This window comes from Terrapene carolina, unplaced genomic scaffold, assembly GCF_002925995.2.
Source record: "Terrapene carolina triunguis isolate 2854851 unplaced genomic scaffold, T_m_triunguis-2.0 Scaffold436, whole genome shotgun sequence".
NCBI classification, from domain to species: domain Eukaryota; kingdom Metazoa; phylum Chordata; order Testudines; family Emydidae; genus Terrapene; species Terrapene triunguis.
In genome coordinates this window covers 582247-604869 of record NW_020664787.1, presented here as the reverse complement: position 1 = coordinate 604869, position 22623 = coordinate 582247, and the positions used below count along the sequence as shown (strand labels likewise).

Below are 22623 nucleotides of genomic sequence, written 5' to 3'. Positions count from 1 at the left end.
ACACACACACACGGTTCTGAAAGTCTTGACCCTGGATCAAATTTTCAACAAACATGCACTCATTTCCATAAGTACACAGGTGTGTACCTGGGCCCCAGTCCAGCACAGCATTTAAGCACATGCTTCACTTTTAGCAGAGAAGCAATCCATTGTTGTGCTGGCTACTATTCATGACTCCCCTCACTCCATTGCATTGGTTAGGCTCATCTGAGATCTCGCTTTAAATATGTCATATATTTAGAGTTCCCCTGGCATCTCCCCATAGTATTGGGAGCACCAATGAATGGGAAGTGGCAAGTACAAGCTGGTATACTTGAAGTTAGTCTGATAAACTGGTCCCCAAAAGGGTTGAGGAGCACTTTGAGAGGCCAACAGACTGATCCCACATTGATTGATCCCAGATCAATCTCACATTAGTGTTTCCACCTGGGGGATTGGTGGGGACTGGGGAACAGCACTGAATGCTCCAGCTGCCGGCATTTCAGTTTTAGGGCTATGCAATCACATCTGTTCTCTGAAATGGCCTGGAGAGCTACAGGCTATGTCTGCACTGCAACTGGGAGTGAGCCTTCTAGCAATGTAGACAGACTCACGCTAGCTTGGCTTGAGCTCGCACATTAAAAATAGCAGTGTGGATATTGCAGTTCCAGCAGAGACTCAGGCTAGCCACACAAGGAAGGTCAGACCCAGGGGGTCGTGTGGGTTTGAGAGTCTGAGTTGCTGCCTGAGCTGCAGCAACCACACTGCTATTTTTAGTGCACTAGCTCAAGCTAAGTTAGCAGGGGTGTCTACCAGCGCTGCGTGGCTTGTTCCCAGCTGCCGGGTAGACATACCTGTTAAGGCTCATAGGACATCTGTCTGGATGTCTGAGTAGCATGTGTTATAGAAACCCAGTAGGAAAGGCCCCACCACACAACCAAGAAACTTGAAGAGGCAGGTCTCCTTTTTCAAAGGATCTTTTATTGGATTATTTTACTTGTAATAAATATTCACATGAAATATGGTTGTTTTAGTTACAATGAAATTTAACCAATATGCTGCACATTATTTGAGATGTAATATTTAATGTAGTGGGACCCCTTTGTTCCTCTACAGGAAATAGGAGTCTAAGAGCCAAATCTTAGATCCAGACAGCTACATGGGATGCTGGACGAGTAGAGATAGTTATGGAAAGCAGCCAGCAACTTGGAACATTCTGCCAGCCATTCCCTGATTCCTCCTGCTCTGTATAGACACACCCCTTGTCCTGATAAGCAGCCCTGAGCACTCATTGGTGCTATGGAGAGGATGCAGTGGCTATGTGGTAGAAAGCTAAAAGCTATCTTTCCCCTCACACTGTGGCCCTTGCCTGTTTCCGGCTGCTTCTCCTTCTTTCCTCTATGTACAACAGAGAGGAACATAAGGCTATAAGTGAACGGCAATAGGAAAGTGACTGTAGCTTTCTCTCTCCACGAAAGCAAAAACCTCTGAAAGCTTCTCACACAACGCTCATTATCACTAATGCAACAAACCAAATATATGCGGGAAATGTGTGCTCACTAAGCAGCATCCTCAGTGGGGCATCATTTTAGAATTCCATATGTGGGAGCCCAGGAAAACTTTGCATGGTGCAATATCCGGTAAAGAGTCATTCAGAACAAAAGAATCAAAGCAAACCGGGAACCAGGCAGCCGGTCAATTTAAAATTAAAAAATAAAACAAACCCTTTAAACAGAATGATTTTGCTGATTTCTGCTTTCAGTTTGTTTTTTGTACACACAAACCCCCTCCAGCTTTAGTGAGTACTACGGTAGAAGAGTTTAGATTCTTTGTAGCCCATTTAGAAGAATGTTGCTTTGAACCATATCATTTGTGCATCTCTTTATAAACATAAAGGACCACATTGAGCCCATAGCAGTATAAAGCAGGAGCAAGGCTTTTTGCCCCCCTGTTACTTATCTGTGCTGGATTGGGCACAGTCACATTCCTTGCTATCATGAAGTGCAAGAGGCTGTGCCCACAGCAGTGCTAGCCCCTCCAATGGGAGCAGGATGTAGCCATGCCCCACTGTTCCTGCACCAGCCTACCTGAGGAACAATGGGGCAAATCCTCTGCTCAGCTGAGCAAGCTTAACTGGTCATCTGAGGAATCCCAGTATCTGTAACTGGCCCTACAACACCTCTACTTGCAGTCCTCCAGTATAGGAGGCGTGGACAAGGAAAAAGGAGCATGGCTCACTCTTGCACCCTGGCAAACCCCAGTTACTGAGGCTGCTGCTTGCAGAATGTTGCCTTAAGGCTTCTCTATGTTGCTTCTGAGGAGCAGATCAGTTCCCGGCAGCCTGAGGATCAGTGACCCACAATAGTGGGTTACAGCCACCTTCACAGACCATCCTCTGAGCTGCACTGGGCACCGACCAGCTGCTCCTGAGGATCTGGTCCAACGTCTTTAGACATATCCACTGGAGTGACACATTTCTGTATCAGCATCCAACATGGGACTGTAGCTTACAGATACAGTTGAATTCAAAATAATCAAACCTTACACCACCTCTGAGAGTCAGGTATTCCCCTGACTTCACACATGGGGAAAACAGACACAGGAAAAACAAACAAACAAACAAACAAACAAACAAACCATATTTACCCAAGGCACTATAAGCTACCAGCCAACCTGGCATGAGAGCTCTGCAATTCTAATATTTATTCCTGTGCTCTGCCCACTAGACTAGTGCTAAGTGCAAACTTCTGACAACTTTTCAATGATCAAATAGCTTAATGTAAACTCAAGCTTCACAAAGACCTGGCACTGCACTGAACAAAGCTTTCCCTGAAACAACATGGCTGCAGGATGCGACTCCTCTTTTTTCAATTCTAGTTGTTATTATAAACAAAAATGCCATTAAGGAATCTATGTGTGTGCATGTGTTCAAAAGCGCAACATCAAATGAGAGATATTTACATACTGTCACTGTCAACAGGCAAAATACCAGTATTACATGGAGCTGTGGGGGCAGCATTGTACTTCACAAGGGAAAGTCACTGAAAACATTTACAAAATGTAAGCCATTAAAATGAAACACTTACTGATTGGACACTTGGATTTCTTTATAATGATAAAGCAAAATATCTTTAAACTCTGAAAAATCTTTGCTATAGTTTGTAAAAATTTCTTAATTTGTTATATGCCCTCTCTCACTTTGCTCCCCTCTAACACTAGCGTTTGATCACCTTTGTGCTGCGATTGCAGTGCCAGAGAAGGCATGACTGTAGGGCAAGTTCAATGCTGCTACTGCAGGCTTCCTTATGACAGACTCCTCACCACGCCAAAAAATATTCAGTTTGCACTGAGTCAGCACTGTGGGTTTTGATTCCTACATTTCTGATTCCCCACCTCCAAGGGAAATCACTCCTAAGAGCAACTTCCTTTGCCTGAAGAGCAAGATACAGAAACCTGTTGATAATTATTGTGCTTGTGATTACCACCCCCATCTTCATTGCAAGGAATGACATTTTCAGTCTTGAGAAAAATCTGCACAGTCGTCTTGCATTTTCTCAGGGTGGCTGAAGTGCTGAACTGAAAGTGTGCATGGGGGAGGGGGAGATGTACAGATAAATGCAGAGTTAGTGCCTGTCATAAGCAAACCTGAAATCAGCATAAAGTTTCAAAATTAGAAACCATGAGTAAAGGCAGTAACTCAATACACATGATCAGTTGGTTTAAAAAAACCCCATGAGTTATCAATATTTTTGTGACTAAAACACTAAGTCTCCTTCTTACAGTAAGATTTCTGATGTCGCATTATTAGATAGTTATGGGGGTGAATTACTTAATAACCTGTGAGTATTCGTGAACATTCACACAAATCTCAAAATGATTATTTGTCCAACAATTTGTTACAAAAGTTCATTACTCATCATTCAGCATTATCTTGTATAAAATTTTTCAGTCATTGCATGGCACAAGAATAAAGATGCTCGTGTCCTAACACCATTGATAGCAATGGTACAGCTGTAAAATGGGTACTAATTTTCCTAGTTCTTCAGACTCAGCCTATTTCAGATCTTTCTTCTCAGTATCAGAAACAATGGTGTCCCACAGTGCCCTACTCACAGCTAGGGGCACCCCCTAGTTGTGGCCATGTCAGGTGATTAACTTCACCCAGGTCTGACATCCCTTTCTGGTGCTCACTGTGTGCCATGCTGTCTCTCTCTCTTGCTCTCTGCAACTCAGGATACTTTGTCTTTGTGGCCTGGCCTTCCGACCAGGTCACTATAGTCTTCCTACTGTCATGATGCCACTTTCCCAGTGGCCAGCAGGGGAACCCACTATTCTGGGTTCCAGTCTGGGGACCCTATACCTGACAACTGTGGTCTGCTTTCCCTCAGACCCTGTTGCTCCTTCCTACAGCTTTTGATTCCCCCCGGGGGATACCAGCTCAAACTCCCTCCTTCCAGGGAGTAACTACAGAATACTGAACTGTAGCCTCAAACACACTACCCTACTCAGGGCCGGTGCAAGGAACTTCCACCTTGCGCCCCCCCCCCCCCCCCCCCCCCCCCCCCCCCCCCCGGGGACCCCCCCCCGCAGCAGCTTCCCGCCACACCCCCCACCCGGGGAGCCCCCCTGCAGTAGCTACCCCCCCCTGCAGCTAACCCCGCCTGGGGAGCTCCCCTCCTCTGCAGCAGCTAACCCCGCCCGGGGAGCCCCCCCCCAGCTCCGTCTCCTCACGCCGGAACCACTCTAATTCTCCTCCCCTCCCAGGCTTGCGATGCCGATTGGAGGAGACTTAGAGCAGGGGCTGTGTGCTCAGCGGAGGAGGCAGAGTGGAGGTGATCTGGGGCGGGGAGCGGTTCCCCTGTGTTTCCCCCCCGTTACTGCGGGCGGCCCTCCCCAGCTCACCTTCACTCCACCTCCTCGCAGGGGTGACATGTTTGTAGAAATTTTGGTGGTGCCCAGAACCCGCTCCCGCCCAAGCTCCGCCCCCCACCTGCCCAAGGCTCTGGGAGGGAGTTTGGGTGAGGGAGGAGGTCTGGGGTGCAAGCCCTAAGCTGGGGCAGGGGATTGGGGTGCAGGCTCTGAGAGGGAGTTTTGGGATGGGAGGGGTGCAGAGGGATGGGGTGCAGGGGTGAGGGCTGTAGCTGCAGATGAGGGGTTTGGAGTGTGGGTGGGGCTCAGGGCGAGCGTAGGGGGTGAGGGCTATGTCTGGGGCTGGGAATGGGGGATTTGGGGTGTGGGAGGGGCTCAGGGCAAGAGTAGGAGCGTGGGGGGATAAGGTGGCTGGGACTGGGGATAAGGTGTTTGGGGTGCTGGAGGGGCTCGGGCAGAGGGTCAGGGTGTGGGGGGATGAGGGCTCTGGCTGGGACTGGAGATAAGGTGTTTGGGGTGCTGGAGGGGCTCAGGGCTTGGGCAGAGGGTGCAGTGGGGGGGGGTGAAAACTCTGGCTGGGGGTGTGGGCTCTGGGGTGGGGCAGAGCTGGGGATGAGTTTGGGGTACAGGCGGGCTGCTCTCGGACAGGGGCCAGAGAGGAGGACTCCCCCCAGCTCTTTCCCTGCCAGCAGCAGCAAGCTCTGGGGTACGAGCCCCCCTTTCGCACCCCCCCCAGCAGCACACTCACCCCCACCACTGTCACTGCATGTGCTCCTAGGGTCCCTCTCAGGTCCTGGAATCTCCCTCGCCTCCCCCATGGTGGGGTGCTGTGTGTGCCTCCTCCCCTGCTGTTGCCCCTGAGTGTAGCCTCACTGGGAGTGAGGGATGGGGGTGCCTCCTTGCCCAGCATGGGGCAGGAGCAGTGACTGCGGGCAGGGGGGTCCCATTGGAAAATGAAGGGGTCTGAGGGGGAAGGGCAGGCTTAGAGTCAGTCTGCCCTGGCAGTGGAGAGGGGGGCACTAGGACCCTGCGGCAGCAGTTGTTGCAGGGGAGCAGCATGGAGGAGACAAAGATAGACAGGCTCTGCTCCCAGACAGAGACTCCGGGGGCGTGAAAGGCGAGCGGGGGGGCTGGGGCAGCAAGTCAGGGCCAGGGGACACTCGGGGAAGGCGTGGTGGGGCTGGGGGGACACACAGCCCCACATATTGCTGGAGCTGGGTCCCTGGCTCTGAATATTGCTGATGCCCGAGCACCATGTGGATCGGCTTTTAGGCGCCACCAACCACTAGGCGCCCTAGGTGGCTGCCTAGTTTGCCTAAATGGTTGCACCGGCCCTGACCCTACTCCCAGGAAGTGGCTGCAGACTACTTCTTGGCTTTCCCCCAGCCCTGCTTGTTCCTTCTCAGCTGGGCAAAGTGGTCATTCAGGGGATTACTTAGGCCACCTCATTCCCCTCAGCTGTGGCCTACCTGGTTAATTGGCCTCTTCTCAGCCTCATTAACCCCTTTCAGGCTGGTATGCGAACACCCCATTATAAATGGGTAAACTTTCAGTTCCTTCATTTTCTAGTAGTACACAGACTAACTGGTTCTGGTAAAATAAGGGATGAGCCATACCTTTGCCTAAAACTTTCACTTGCTCTGCTTCCACAGGTCTGACAATGACAGACATACCTGCTTCCTCAACACACACTTGTTGTGAAGTAGAGATATTACCTGCATCCACAGAGTAAAGTGACCTCCAGAACTGCTTAAGAGGAGGAGAAGCTGTAGGGCAGAGAGTAGATTGGGGTGGAGCTGAACAGTCAGTTGTTCCCCAGCTGGCTCTCTCTCTGATTAGAATGTTGCACAGTAACCAGGGTTCTACTCAGCATTTGCCAATTTGCTGCATTTAAGGTATTAGCTGAGGGCCCTCACCTATGGAACTCCCTGGTACTGCCAGAGTTTTGCCATGTCCAGAAGATAGTGTGAGACTTGAGGCCTTCCTCCAAGAAAGGTGGCAGCTCAAAGGGATAGATATATTTCCTTTGCAATCAGCACCCAAAATTATCCTTCAGAAAGGCAACAGTGTCCTAGGATGAGCAAACAAACAAAACAAAAAATAAAAAAACAAAAAACCCTGGTCCTAATTAGACTACACAAGAGTTTCTAATAATTCTTGGATATGATGCTTAAATACTACAGTGTTAAACATATCAGAAACTTGTAAGCTACAGGTGGTAGATACTTCTGTATCACAGTTTAGGCTGACTGTACTGCAAAAAGCAAATAAACAGCACAAAATAGTGAGATATAAATGGATTTGATTTTTTAAAAATCTCTGGATTTAACAATATGAGAGTATTATAAACAAATATATAATTTTTAAAATATGAGTTTTATATTGAAAGTATACTTATAAGCAAAGTTACCCCCTCAGACTAATCAAACATCTCTAAGCACATTTTAAGAAAAGCAGATTAAAAGAACTAGGCATAAACACAGAATTCAAAAGGTATTTCAAAGGAAGTTTTACATTTAACTCGTAACTTTTTAACATTGTGAACTTAGATTCCTTTTTCAAGCTCATTAACGCTGTCCATAGGTTTGTTACTGTTTCTTGATTTCAATTTTGTTTTCCATAACTGTTTTGCCTGGTTGGCATTTCCCCAAAATGTATTGTGCCATACAGCTGGAATAAAAGGCAGTGCATCCAGAACTATGAAGGCCTTTTTGGGTGCCACTAATGACTAATTCCTTCCTTGCTAGGTATTCCTCAGGTCAAGAAAGAAACCGATTTATCCTTGTGGAAGTTCTCTTTCCCCCCAAGCTTTACTTAGTGACATATCTATCCTGGATTTCAACTGATTTCACAAACAGTACTACTAGTTATGAGTTGTTTTACCAAATTTCAGATAGGCACTAAGGCCCAGATCCATGAAGGAATTTAGGCATTGTGACGCCAAGCATCGTGGTGCCTAGAAAAACCATGGGAACAACACTACAATCCACAAAGCCTGAGTAAGGCGCCTAGCTCCTTTACAATGAATGGAGAGAGATAGGTACCTTTACAATCCACAAAAACAGTATACTAGGAAAGGAGCTGCCTAAATTAGCCAATGGGAAATGCCGACCGAGAGGGCAAGGGGTGGTGGTGCTCTAAGCCATGTACCTCTCTTAGGGCTTGGCTACACTTGCAAGTTAGAGCGCATTAAAGCAGCCCTGAGCACCCTAACTCATGACATGTCCACACTGGCAAGGCACATAGAGCGCCAGGACTCTGCGGCTGGAGCGCTCCTAGTAATCCACCTCCATGAGAAGCACAATGCTTGCTGCACCCCGGCTGGAGCGGCCCAGCGCCAATGTGGACGCCCTAGTCTGTTAATGTGCTCTGTTCAGCCTCCAGAAGTGTCCCACAATGCCTGTTCTAGCCACTCTGGTCATCACTTTGAACTCTACTGCCCTGCCCTCAGGTGACCAACCATCAGACCCGCCCTTTAACTTCTCTTGGAATTTTGAAAATCCCCTTCCTGTTTGCTCAGCAAGGCATGGAGTGCTCTCAGCGAATCTTTCCAGGTGACCATGCCTCCACGCGCCAGGTGAACCCCAGTATGGAGCAATGGCGAGGTGCTGGACCTCATCAGTGTTTGGGGGGGATGAAGCTGTCCAGTCCCAGCTGTGCTCCAGCCGTAGGAATTACGATACCTTCGGGCAGATATCAAGGGACATGATGGAAAGGGGCCATGACCAGGATGCACTGCACTGCAGGGTTAAAGTGAAGGAGCTGCGGAATACGTACCGCAAAGCGCGCAAGGCAAACAGCTGTTTCTACAAAGAGCTGGACGCAATACTTGGGGGCGACCCCACTTCCACCCCGAAGACCACCATGGACACTTCAGAGCCCCACTCAACAAGGCAGGAGGAGGAGGAAAGTGGGAGTGAGGGTGCTGAGGAGGAGGGAGACAGCCCAGCATCCCTAGATGCATGCAGCCAGGTGCTATTTTCAAGCCAGGAGGAAGGTAGCCAGTCGCAGTGGATGGTGCTTGGGGAAGGACAAACACCAGAGGAGCTGCCTGGTAAGCGGCTTTTATTTTGGGAAGGAAGTTGTTCAGTGCGGGCTCTTGGGGCGAGGAGGATTAGGGCTGCATGCAAGCCTGGATGCGGAATAGGGCGTTGATGTGCTCCCTCACATCGTGGTAATCGGTCTCAGTGATCTCTTCAAAGGTCTCATGCAGAAGCTGGGCAATCTGCTTGCGCAGGTTCCTTGGCAAAGCTACTGTGCTCCTTGTCCCAGTCAGACTAACATGTCCACGCTACTGTGCCCTGAGTGGCAGGGGGACCATTGCTGGAAGCCACATTGTAGTAGAAAACCCTCCCTTGCTTCCCGGGTCACCCTCAGCAGCGAGATATCTTCCAGGATGAACTCCTGTGGAAAATGTGGGGACAGTGTTCAGTATAGGGGCCCCCTGCAGCTGTTGGCTCTCCCCAAGGCAAAGAACCCTAGAGGATAGTACAGCCGTGAAACAATCAGTCCCCCTTCCCCTGTGCTCATTCATCATTTTGGGGCTCCTGTGGGTTATGTGCACTCGCTTTGGGATGGGCAATTTCTGCTATTGTGTACACTGTGCTTGTCTTTAAGTACGGACGAACCATTGCTCTGTGTGGCGTGAACAGCGCTGCCTCTGTTAAGTGTTACATTTTGGCTTTACAGATGCAACCTTGAGATCCCAGCTGTCCTTGTTATCAACGGCCGAAAGACTCCAAAGAATCAGGAAGTGTACTCGAAAAAGCAAAGAGGACATGCTACATGAAATGATGCAGCAGTCCCGTAATGAAAATCAAAAAGTGCAGGAGTGGCGGGAGAGTGAAAGGAGGGTCCGCCAGCAGAATGAAGATCACCGGCACCAAAGCACAGAGCGGCTGCTAAGCATCACGGAGCACCAAGCGGACTCGATTCAGGCGCTCATAGCAATGCAGGGGGAGCACTTCCGCCCCCGCCCTCCCTGCAGCCCTTGTCCCAAAACTCTTTCCCTTGTGCCCCCATGTCACCGCCAACCCACTTTCCCCAACATCCAGGTTCTTATCGCCACCAGCTGCCTCCAACTCCTGTGGCTTCACCACCCAGCCCTGCAAACTACGACCCTTACTCACTGTACTCAACCCCCATCACCATGCATTTTAGCCAGCCTGAAGTGCATTACTCATTGCACAGCACTCCAGACAGGAAGGCTGAGTATGATAACAGGACATACGCAAATCTGTGATTGTCCCGTTCCCCACCGCACCCCCTTCCCTCGTCCCACACAGCACAGATGTGTCATGCCCTTTCTGTTTCCCAAGCAGTTGTGTTTCTTTTCAATAAATGAATTTTCTTTTCAATAAATGATTTTTTTTGGCTTTGAAAACTTCTTTATTATTGCATTAAGTAAAAGATACCGTAGCCCAGGAAAGCAAAAGGCACTGCAAGTCAGTGCATCATACATAGCAAACACAGATTCCTACTAACATTGGAACCACTGCACTTCACTCCCGTGCAGGGCACCAAACATTAGTGGTGGCCTTCAGTCTCAAATTGCTCCCTAAAGGCATCCCTAATCCTTGCAGCCCCGGGCTGGGCCTCTCTAATAGCCCTGCTCTCTGGCAGTTCAAATTCAGGTGTTGAACCTCCGAGGTCCATGCTTGAGTGAATCTTTCACCCTTCCCTTCACAAATGTTATGGAGAGTACCGCACGCGGATATAACTGTGGGGATGTTGTCATCAGTGAGGTCCAGCTTCCCATACAGACAGTGCCAGTGGCCCTTTAAACAGCCAAAAGCACACTCCACAGTCATTTTGCACCGACTCAGCCTGTTGTTGAACCGCTCCTTGCTGCTGTCAAGGCTCCCTGTGTAGGGTTTCATGAGCCACAGCATTAAAGGTAAGCGGGGTCTCCAAGGATCACAGTGGGCATTTCGACTTCCCCTACGGTGGTCTTCTGGTCTGGGAAGAAAGTCCCGGCTTGCAGCTTCCTGAACAGGCCTGTGTTCCGAAAGATGCATGTGTCATGCATCTTTCCAGACCAGCCTGCGTTAATGTCAATGAAACGCCCACGGTGACCACAAGCGCCTGGAGAACCATAGAGAAATACCCCTTCTGATTAATGTACTCGGAGGTTGGGTGGCCTGGTGCCAGAATTGGAATATGCATCCCATCTATCGCCCCTCCGCAGTTAGGGAAACCGATTTGTGCAAAGCCAGCCACAATGTCATGCACGTTACCCAGAGTCACGGTTCTTCTGAGCAGAATGTGATTAATGGCCCTGCAAACTTGCATCAACACGATTCCAATGATCGACTTTCCCACTCCAAACTGGTTAGCGACCGATCGGTAGCTGTCAGCTTCCAGATTGCAATAGCCACCCGCTTCTCCACTGGCAGGGCAGCTCTCAATCTCATGTCCTTGCGCCGCAGGGTGGGGGCAAGCTCAGCACATAGTCCCATGAAAGTGGCTTTCTCATCCAAAAGTTCTGCAGCCATTGCTCATCATCCCAGACTCGCATGCTGATGTGATCCAACCACTCAGTGCTTGTTTCCCGAGCCCAAAAGCGGCGTTCCTCAGTGGTGAGCATGTCCGTGAATGCCACAAGCAATCTCGTGTCGTATGCGTTATGCGAGTCGACATCATCCTTGGACTCCTCACTGTCAGTTTGTAGCTTAAGGAGTAACTCGACTGCAATTCGTGACATGCTGGCAAGACCCATCAGCATATTCCTCAGCAGTTCGGGATCCATTCCCGCAGACCCAAAGGGAAGACAGAGCGTTCAGTACAAAAACAGTTGAAAGGTGGCGCCAAATGTGGACGGAAGCACAGGGATTGCTGGGATGCGAACTGATGCATCACGGGGCATTGGAACAGGACCCAGAATGCCCCGCACCTCCCCCCCCCCGCAACCCTCTGCCTCCTTCCCACAAGCCACAGTGCCAGAATGGGAAGAGGTGCTCTGTGGGATAGCTGCCCATAATGCACTGCTCCCAATGCCGCTGCAAGTGCCACAAATGTGGCCACACCAGTGTGCTTGCAGCTGACAGTATGAACACACTGCAGTGCTTTCCCTGCTGCGGTCTCCGAGGGCTGGTTTAACTCACAGCGCTCTACATCTGCAAGTGTAGCCATGCCCTTAGAGATAGATGCCGATTTCTGCTACTGATCCTTGAACTGGGGGAAGATAGGTGTTGGACTACCTAAGTCGTTTGTGTGGGCCCAATCTGGTAGGCGTGCTCAGAGTGTGTGTGTAGTCACAGAGTACTTCCAGCAGTTCCAAAGCAGACATTTGTTATATGAGGTGAATGCATATTACTAATGATATATTTGTGTGTTATGGATTCACAACAGTGCATACACAGTTATTGTATGCACAACAGTGCATACACAGTTATTTTCACATTTCTATAACTTAACCATGGCCAAATCAGATTTATTAAAAACCATGATGATTGTACATGACTAAAATTAGATGACAATATTCAGCTTGGAAATAGGTTTTACAGACCAGTTATAGATCCCAGAAAGCAAAGCTGTTTCCTGGAAATGCTGAGAACCTTCATTTTAGAATAATGTTAAGGGTGTATATCTGAACAGGGTTGAGTGAGTTTCACTCATTGTTAAGAGAAATAAAGCAGAAAGCCAGTGTGTTCTTGCCACTAGTGGAACAGCATCCAATGTCTGTTCTCTTCCGCCTAACATACTTCTCGGTTCTTCTGAATTGTGTCACACTGCATGAGAGAACATATGCTAGAAGTTTTCAAAGGAAAGCTAAGCCAGGGGTGAGGAGATATGCTGAGCCTTTGAAGCTGATACAGTATATGAAAAGGAAAATTCATAAAGTGATATGCAGTAGAAGGTCACAGTGACCCAGTTTTCACTATTCTAATGCAGGTCTTAAAACCATCCTCAATGGTTGAGAACACAAGTATATTGCTGCTGCATAAGTTTGTTCTATAATTATACAATTCAAAGTGCAATTTTCATGGTATTTTCTCTGTAAGAGACAAATTTTCATTGTTGAGCACCAGGCAGTCACACCCTTACTATCTCTTCCAAAGGTCCCCTCACACTCTTCCTCCACCCCACTAAGGAATTAAACCACCCCCGGCGTGCACTTAATGGGATATAATATTGTTCTTTCTGATTTTTATCATTAACCCCACAAGAAACATAATACACTCCTTTTATTTCCCAGTTTTCCCCAAACACTTGTTTTTAATTATTTTTTCCTTGTTGACGTATCTTTAACTACATGATCATTTCATTAATTTTAATTAAATTCTCACAGGCTTTCCCAGTCATCTTAATCCACCATATTTCATAGTTGCTAACCCTTTATAAAATACAATGCATAATTATTTTGTCTTTCATACAAACTGCATCCCACAAAGCTTTTTAAATAATGAGAGCCTGAGGCTCCCCTACCTGTGTTATTCCCATGCACCACAGGAGACTGGAAATTCCTCTCTTGGAGGTTCTCTTTTGCACTGCACCTTATGTAACCATTTACATCAAAAGGAGTGCAAAAATAAGTTGGTCCAATAAACTATATTACTTCACCCACTTTATCTCTGCAAAAAATACTACCATTTTGATTTGGTAGCATTGTATACGTTTTTGACCTTGAGGTAAACTACTAGATAAGGCACAGGGCAATAGAGAAGCAGGCCCTAGGAATTTCCAACTGCAGAAATTTTCTCCTTATAATATGTAAGGGATGAGAGAGACACATTGTTTGCCCTCTCTCCAGAGAAGTAACAGCAGGTTCAGTCCAAAGAATCCAGTGATTCCCCTGAGATCTGTGCAGTTCTCTGGAATCTATTAGAGAACAGCACCATCTGCAAGGAGCTTCTGTGCCTCCAGTTCCCTCTTCGCAGCTCCTTGGAAGCTGGACTCTCTCAGGAGACACTGCTCACAGAAACCCCTCATGGAAGGACTCACAATATAAGGAGGCACCTATACCAAATAATGCCCTGATCCTGCAAAGACTTACATACGTGTTTAACTTTAAAAGTGCAAGTAGGCTCATTTAGGTCTAGTCTAGTTAGGTACATGTGTAGGTCTTACCAGGATCAGGGTCTTAGTCAGCTGGTTTATTTATCTCTGGTTTATGCCATGCATTTGGAAATGGGACAAAATTGTGAAGAAGGGCATCTGCCAAACCCTGCCAGCACCTTCCCCCCATCCTACAGATCTAGATTAGTGAAGAGAGGCTTCCACGGTCTCTTGTTTCCCAAACAAGTTGAAAGAAACATTTGGGACATAGTTACAAAGTTCAAGTAAAAAGAAATATTGCTGAAGGATAAAGAAACTAAGAAACAAAGACCAGGGAGGAAAGATATATTTTTAGATGAGATCTGAAAATTGATGAAGAGTTCATGGGGCAGAGAGATACAGGAACCTTTTGCTTCTAGGATCATTTCAGACTCTCTATGTTACATTAACTATCAAATTATGCAAACTTCAGATTAAAAAAAGGAATCAGGTTTCTATTTAAACAATCTGCAGTTTTAAAACACTAGGAAAAAATAATTACAAAACCATGTAGCTCACGTGCAACTTTTAAAATTATTTTTTCCAACACTTTACTAAAAAAGATTAATGTATTAGTTTTCCATATTAGCTGACCATGTAAATACATACATACATGAACACAAACACAAATGGGTATACACATTGGACCTGTATCTATTCCCAGTGAAGTCAATGGCAAAACTCCATTCACTTCAATGGGAGCAGGTCCATTCTAGTGAGTCATAAGGTTACAATGATTTAAATCAACGATTCAAACTCTTTTGGTCTGTATTCCACAAAATGGCTGACAAATTGTTCCTTGATTTATCCCACAAACCTCTGTAATCATAAAAGTGTACATAATTTGTTAATAAGAAGGAACAATCAGGAGGGTGAGATGGGTGCTGGATAGAACGGCTACTGGTATTGCCTAGGGGTGGATTTGTAGTTGCTGTTGTAATGTGAGGTTGCTGGTCCTATTTTTTTTTCTTGCCTTATTCATATGAGTTGTCTCACTGATTTCAATTGAACTACACATACAACTAAGATAAGCAGAACTTGCCCTGCAAAGCACCAATTATTCATATTCGGTTTTACTATTCTTAGGCAATTATTCAGGCAAAGGTACATATTAATGTGGAAGAACTGGGAAAAAAAATAAAGTACTCCATGAAGCTCATCCTGCTAATTTTACAAAAATAATGGTCCCAGAAGAAAAACTGCAGACAAATATAATATGAAGTCCTTATGAGTAAATATTTTTCTATCATCCCATATCCAGTTCTACGGAGACCAAATGTTCTGGGAGAAAAACAACCTCAATCCAATAATGCTTCACACATACAGAGTCTCTCATGAGAAGATGCTATGTTCCATACATGTCTTTTTGTTTAGAAGCATTTAAATTTCAGTTCTAATATTTATGGTTCAGATTCAGCAAAGCATATGGTTTTATCTATTTGAGAGGAATTTGTCAGATGTTTTGCCTTTCTTCCATTTTAGAAAGGGACATTGATTCTTTTGACCACAAAGTTCACCTAAAAATCCAATCTGATACTTCATCTTCTTTTCATCCCCCGGCACCCCCAAACCAAACACAAATGTTTCTCTTTTAGTGAAAGGCATCTTTATTTATAAATTGTTTCTATTAAAGGCAATGAGACAAAATCAAGTTCTTGCTTCCTGTTCAAAATCACTCCATCTACCTTTGTCATAGTTTTGTTCAAATCCAATTTGACACACAATGTGGTTTTTGGGATAAACCTTTACCACTGTCAATGCTTTTGCAGCAGCTGCTAATAGACAAAAGAAAAAGTACTTAAAGATTCCCAGTTTCATCTGCTGCTCCTATTCTGGATACATGTATTTCTAGTCTTCACTTCCTCTTCTTTATGACAGCAAATCTCATCATGAGAGAACAGCTCCCAGCCTCAGCCATAGCAAAACAAGTTCATATTTGTGCAAGATATGAGTGCTATGCGACAATGCATACTCTTAATTGTCCCACCACTCCTTGTTGACATTTTAAAGTCAAAATCCAAAACACAAAATAATGTAGTTTGTTTTCCTTTATAAGGTATGAAGACAGCCGAATAAACGTTTTTTGGGAGGCAGATTTTGGCTTTTTTGTTACATTAACTCCATTCTTACTTGCCTCTTTTTCTTAGAAGACTCTGGCAGTCTTTGGAGGACCTGGAATGTGACTTTATGCAGATTACAACCTGAGCTACAGCTCTCCCAGCTCCTAATAAAAGGGAATGGAGTACTGGATCTTAAAATGAGAGAGTTGTTTCTCAGCTTTCAGCCACCTCAGGCAGTGAGGTCATATTCTGTCCTCCAAAGATTGTTCTGTCCTCCAGTGAAAAAAAAGCTAAGTCACATCATTATACTGTAGTTTAAACTCTCCTTTCAGCTACAATGGTGCAACCCTACTGAGTCAGGATTGTACCATTTTAACTGATAAGAAAATTTGGATCTGTATTTCTAAAGCAGGAAAAAAACATTATGAAGAGGTCAACTTACTACAAACATTAAAAACAAAAACACCCCCCCCCCCAAACAAATACAAAACCATCAAGAGGTCAATTTTCTCTAAACATTAAAAACAAACAAATAAAAAAAAAAACAGTCACTGTCTTTATTTGTGTTATCTGTACAAATTAGATTGCAAACTCCCTTGGTGGAGACCTTGTTAAAACCTTATATCTGTGAAGTGTCATTCACACCTTGGATATTCTATCTATATTAAGGTTTTATACTGCCACCCATCACAGTAATATGTGAGTGCCTTCCATTTAAAATCAATAGCAACAGTGAAGTCCCTAGTAGACTTCATGATGTCTCTGAATCATCTCCTTTTTCAGGGTCTGCTTGGGGTAGTTTTTGTTTTGATTTTTTTGAAAAATGATTAATTTCCTCTTTTTTATGTTTTGGGTAGCGGAGGTTTAGGAGTCAAAGGGGTGGAAGTGTTGCGAGTGTCATTCTTATAGCTGGAAATCTTTTTTTTTAAAGATTTTTTTAAAAGATCAGTAATTTATTCTTCTGTAATCGATTTAAAAAATGAAACATGGGATCAGACAGCATGGGTTGAACATGCTTTTCCTTGTCAGCATAGACCAAGATGTGTTAAAATCACTTTAGACATACAGTATTTACTAGGTTGGGTTCCAACTGGGGCCTTGTCTACAGTGGAAAACTAGCCATTGTCCTGAAGCCATTTTTACAAAATAGTCTTAAAACCTGTAAAACCCCAGTAACGTGGTTGTGCTAGCCAGGGCTGGTTCCTGTGGGGAAGGGTGAGGGAGAACTTTAAAAAAAAATGATAGTCTTGAATATTTTTCAGCCAGGCTCTGTCTACAAGGATAGAATATGAACCCATTTTATAGATCTTTCTAAAACAGAGTTAATTACCTGGCTAGATGGGCCTTCATGGCTCTGCCTATCTACATCCTACAATAATTTGTTAGTCTCTAAGGTGCCACAAGTACTCCTGTTCTTCATCCTACAATACAAGCGCTAAAGGTTATAGGATGACATATAGGATAGCATAATCAAATGTTGTATGTAAATCTCCTCCCCTCATGTTCTCTGGCTGCCTTAACATATCTGTTAATATGATTTTCAAACAATAAGACAATAATAATAAATACTCAATAATAATAATAATTGATACAAAATGACAACTGCTCTAAATCCGCTCCATGGCTGAGGCTATGGGTGAGGAGCTCCTCACAGGACCTGGGCTGGTCTGTAAAACTCCTGGCACCGTATCGATCTCTGGACAGGAAGAGCTGAGTTTGTCTGCAAAGCCCTCTATGGATTCCTAGCCAGGTATTCGTAATAAACAGCAGCAGGCGCAGACTGAAACCGCACGGGCACGGAGTGAAACCCGATCGTCCCCGCTGCACTGCCAGCCCGGGAGCTCACGGGGCGGGAGGAACCCCGGATAAGCAGCTACTTTTCTGCAACCTCTCTAGCGCTGCTACTGTGTATCTGCGCGGGTGCTGCTGCCTCCGCAGCTCCTCCTCCCGGGTCTCTGGGTGTCGCTGGGCCGGGTGTCTCCAGAGGAGGGCCTTGCCCGGATGTACTATACACTGACTCATAATCCAGTCGACACAGCAGCGGCAGGCAGCGAGACACACACACCGAGCCCAGCTCCCGCTTCGCTCTCCGCCTCCCCTCCCCGACAGCAGCGGCGGGGCTGGCCGGGCCCTGGAACGCGCGTAGCCCCCTCCCCTGCCGCCGCCGCGCGCACCCCGAGGCGCCAGGGACGGGCACTTGCTCCAGGGCTGCCCCTGCTGCCTGCCTCCGCCTCCCCCCCGCCCAGCCCTGGCCGCCGGCTGCTGCAGCCGCACCGCCCCAGGTCCCCGCTGCTCCCTCCCCGGCCGCTGGACAGAGGCGCAGGCAGCTTCCCTGAGCAGCACCCAGAGAGCTGCTCTCCTCCTGGCCGGAACATGGGTAAGTCACCTTCTCCCTCCTCCCGCGGCAGCTGTCCCCCAAACTTATCGCCTTATTACGCGTCTGCCTCTGCCCCCGCCCTCTCTGGCATTGCTCTGCAGCACCAGGCAGGAGGGACGGGGCCATGATGCCGAAACCAGTCCGCTGCTCCTCTTCCCATCCCCCTTCCCCTTCCCCCCTCCGTGGCTTCTGTGCGGCTCCCTGTTTTGCATCCTCTCCCCCGTCGCACTGTCCCTTTTCCTCCAAGGCCGGCCCCTTGCTTCCCTCCTCCCTCTGTGTCGGACGGGCAGGAGGAGGAGGAGGAGGAAGACGACTTCATGCAACTTCCTCAGTAGCTCTGTCGTCTCCCCTGACGGCCGAGGAGGCTCAGGGTGCAGATTGCTTTTGCAAGGGCTGTGTGTGCTCTGAAGGGAAGGGGAGGGTGTCTCCACCCAGCCACGGGGTAAAGAGCACAGCTGTGGCCACGAGGAGTGTAAAACCAGAGACAGGTCCATGAAATAGACAGGCAGGGGCTTGCTCCGTGCTGGACTAGCGGGGTGTTTACAGGGTGTGTTGTTACTGGGCTGAGCTCCGTATCTTGGTCACTTAAGGGCTGGGAACAGGGGTGAGACAGCAGGAAGCTGAACATAGTAATGGCACCTTATTTCTGAACTTAAAATAGCAGGTTTCCTTCTTCTCTAAAATCACAGTGCAAAGTTTCTGTGGGCTCCTGTGATATTGCCAGTTAATCCATCAGGCTGGCCTTAGGTAGGCTGAATGTCAATTTAATAAACCGAATGTACTCCTCAAATATAATTTGTTTTACAGTATTTGAATACAGATTTCTTAAGTGGAAATCAAATTCTGTAAGTATTAAAGGAGATTTGGAGCAAGCAGTTATATAGGTCATTCAGCAGACTACATTTCCCCCCACTTTTGTTTCTGTAATAGACAAGTGGGATAATACATTACAAAGATTACTTGATGTTCCATTCTCACCTATGGTGTTCCTCTGCATACTTTTTGGAACCCCAAAGATCTTCATATTAGCCCCACCCCACTAGTTTTAAGTCACCATGTGTCTAGTGAAGAACTGCAGTCGTATTATCTGTCTGTTAACTCCCAAAGCTTGTAGGCTGATGGCGACCTCCAAAGAAAACCCACACTGATCTAGAAAGTAGTGCTGCCTCATGGCCCAATGGTGTGAGTGCTGAGGACACTGGATCTCCTTGGAGGACAGGAATTGAGGATCATGTACCTCTGCCAGAGAGGCAATGATACTGTAGTCTAATACAGTGGTTCTCAACTGGTGGTCCGGGGCCACCTTGGGAGGCCACGAACAGGTTTCAGGAGATCCGCCACGCAGGGCCAGCGTTAGACTCACTTGGGCCCAAGGCAGAAAGCTGGAGCCACGCCGCATGGGGCTGAAGCCAAAGGCTGAGCAATATAACTTTGCAGGGCCTCCAGTGGCATGGGGCCCCAGGCAATTGCCCTGCTTGCTACCCCCTAATGCCAGCCCTGGCTTTTATATGCCAAAAAACTGTTGTTGTGGTACAGGTGGGCCGTGGAGATTTTATAGCATGTTGGGTGGGCCTCAGAAAGAAAAAGGTTGAGAACCCCTGGTCTAATAGTCTAAACATAGGATAAGGAGTCAGCAATTCCTGAATTCATAATCCTAGATTTGACACTGGACTCCTGCTGCTGCCTTAGATAAGTCACTGGTTTCTTTTGAGACCATATAAATCTTTTGCCTTTTACTAAACAAAGATTTCCATGGATAGAAACGACCTCTATACCTTAGTTTCCCTGTTGGGGGGGGATAATGCTTACTTACCTTTCAGGGCTCTTGTGAAGATTATTTCACTTTTATAAAGTGCTTGGAAGAGGAAAAAGCCTATGTAACTGTTAAATATAATTAATTCTTTTCTCAGAGGCAGGTACTAAACCTCTGCCTTGACATTGTGGTAGGGTTCTGGATGTCTCATTTAGCTTAGATGAAAGGCCAACTCCTTGACTACTTACTAGGTGATTTTTAATTACACTGATCACAAAAGTAGGAATATTTATCCCAGTGTCACAATCAAATTGCTAGTGCAGAATGAATGCTGCATTCTACTCTAGAAAATGCTCCATTCCAGTTGTGGGTGAGTTTGTAAATTGCTTGCGGAATCTTTCTAGCCAAAGCTTGTTGCATAATTATGACACTGTTAGCAGTGATAAGACGACCAAAAGGGATTCCCTTCAGAATCCATCAAGGATGCTCCTTACTTGTCCAAAGGAGTTACTGTTGAGCAACAAAAGGAACCCGCTTCACTTATTTTTCCCACCCCGCCACACATCTGGATCTGATTCTGCTGCCTTTCAGGTCAATGGCAAACTTATAACCTCCTCTACAGCAGCTCGTGTTGTTCTGAGGAGCCAGTGACCAAGATGGAAATCAAAATTGCGTATCCCCCCAGGTTAGCCAGCTAGCTGTTTTCTGTTACGTTTTTAGAGCAAATGATGACTTTGGATGCTTAGGGTCTCGTGATTAAGCTCACAAAATCAATATAATAGCTTCCCCGGCTCAGTTCCAGTGTGCTCTCCTTTTTTTATTTGTGCATTGCGTAACTGTTGGAAATTCTCAGAAAGTAAGTATTGAGGATGACTTTTTGCAGCACTAGATCTCTTCCTCAAGCTTTTATTAACTTGGTAAATCATACTTGAGAATCAAGTATTTGTGGCACTGAGTACTAAATCTGTTTTATGATTAAACATACTGAATATTCTACACTTAATAAGCAGGTCAGAATGGGATTAGTAGATTCATACACTAATGATGTAAAATGGAAGCCCTGGAAAACATTCATATTCCAATCAAAAGATTTGTGCCATTAAAGAGATTCATATGTACATGTGAGGCTGTGGGAACTCTGCTGTTAGAATGCCTTTCCTATCTCAGACGCACCAACTGATTATTCCTCTGTAGTCATTCTCTTGGAAATGATTTGCTTCTGTAGGTTTGAATTAATACTTGCCCTTCCCAAAATTGTGCTTTTGTCCTTTGGATTTATATTTAAAATTATTAATTCAGACATTACTTTAAAAAATGTTCGATTTTTAGCATTAAGCATTCCTTTTGCATGCTAGGTTTTTTAACTGTTCTTGGAAGTACAGCACTTTGAGTACTTTGGATGACACTCACTGCTATTGTTTTCTGTGCCTTTTCTAATGAACATTACTTGTGCATTTTTACCATAGTATCTCTGGTTTGAAAGGAATTTTGTACCCAACTGTTTTAAGATTCATCTCTTTGTCTTATCCCCGGCAGTGCAACTTAATGTAGTATCTATCTTGCATAGAGACTGTCTTCTAAAAGACTTTATTATAAAACATTATATGGTATTTTATATGGGTACAATTTATTTTTATAATGTATATTCATTTCTACTTGCAGATTAGATGTTCTGGATTGTAGACTTCAGCTGCGAGTGGGGGTCTGCATCTAAATTTCTTAAGTCTTTCTACAGCACTCAAAACAATAGCATCTGTATGCCCTTAAAAACATGCACACAAAACATCAATTCTCCTATCTAGATGTCTGGCTTAATTAAAATATTGCTCATGTATCTGTTCTCATTTTGTTACCTACCCTAATCCAATGCTAAAGAGAGACCTTAGTGAATAGAGATTTACATTGCCAATATCAGGGCCCAGTTCTTCCCTGCGTAGTCTGTACTCATTAATTCAGTGTGTGTGTTTCCTTGCAAAAATGTACAATGTGCTAAATATGTTCAGGAAGTGTCAGGCTTCGGGTCAGCCTGGTGGTTGAGCTATAACATATGAAATCCAGATTGTGGATGGCACAGATTGGCAAAGATACAGTCCCTGTTTTCAAGAGGTTGGTTTCATGAATGCTTCCTTCTGTTCATCCTTTAGAGGGAGCTGAAGTGTGTTTCAGGTGAGGCTGTATGCAGTGTGACTTTGGGGAAGAAGGTGAATGGGACAAACATCTTCTTTTTTTTCTTTCTTTTTTTTAAAGTCTAATATAGTGGTAGGAGGGTGGAAGTAGATGAAAATATTCTTCCACCCTGAGAAGGTTCTTTTTACTACTCCTCTCAATACTTGCACATGCTATAGTGGAACATGGAGGACTCTGCTCTGGTGATAATTGGTGTTGCCAGACTGGAAAACCAAAATATTTGTACTGCACTCATAATAGAGCTAAGAAGGTTAGCAACCAACCTCTTCTACAGCTGCCATGGATTTAACTCCACAGGTTTGTCCACTGTCAGATGACTATGATCGGTATCCCCCTCCTTCCCTAAAACAAACATTATTTTA

The 22623-nt window shown here is 45.9% G+C and overlaps 1 protein-coding gene across 4 annotated transcripts in view; it reads left to right on the top strand.

Annotated features, from left to right (window-relative positions):
- Nucleotides 1–18235: 18235 nt before the first annotated feature.
- RAP1GDS1 (Rap1 GTPase-GDP dissociation stimulator 1) overlaps nt 18236–22623 on the top strand; it is a 157831-nt gene continuing 153443 nt past the window's right edge. For all 4 annotated transcript variants that reach the window (XM_024212836.3, XM_024212838.3, XM_024212837.3 and 1 more), the window contains exon 1: nt 18236–18321. In XM_024212836.3, coding sequence (XP_024068604.3) covers nt 18318–18321 — 4 coding nt within the window. In that variant the 5' untranslated portion in view covers nt 18236–18317. The remainder of the gene's footprint in view (nt 18322–22623) is intronic.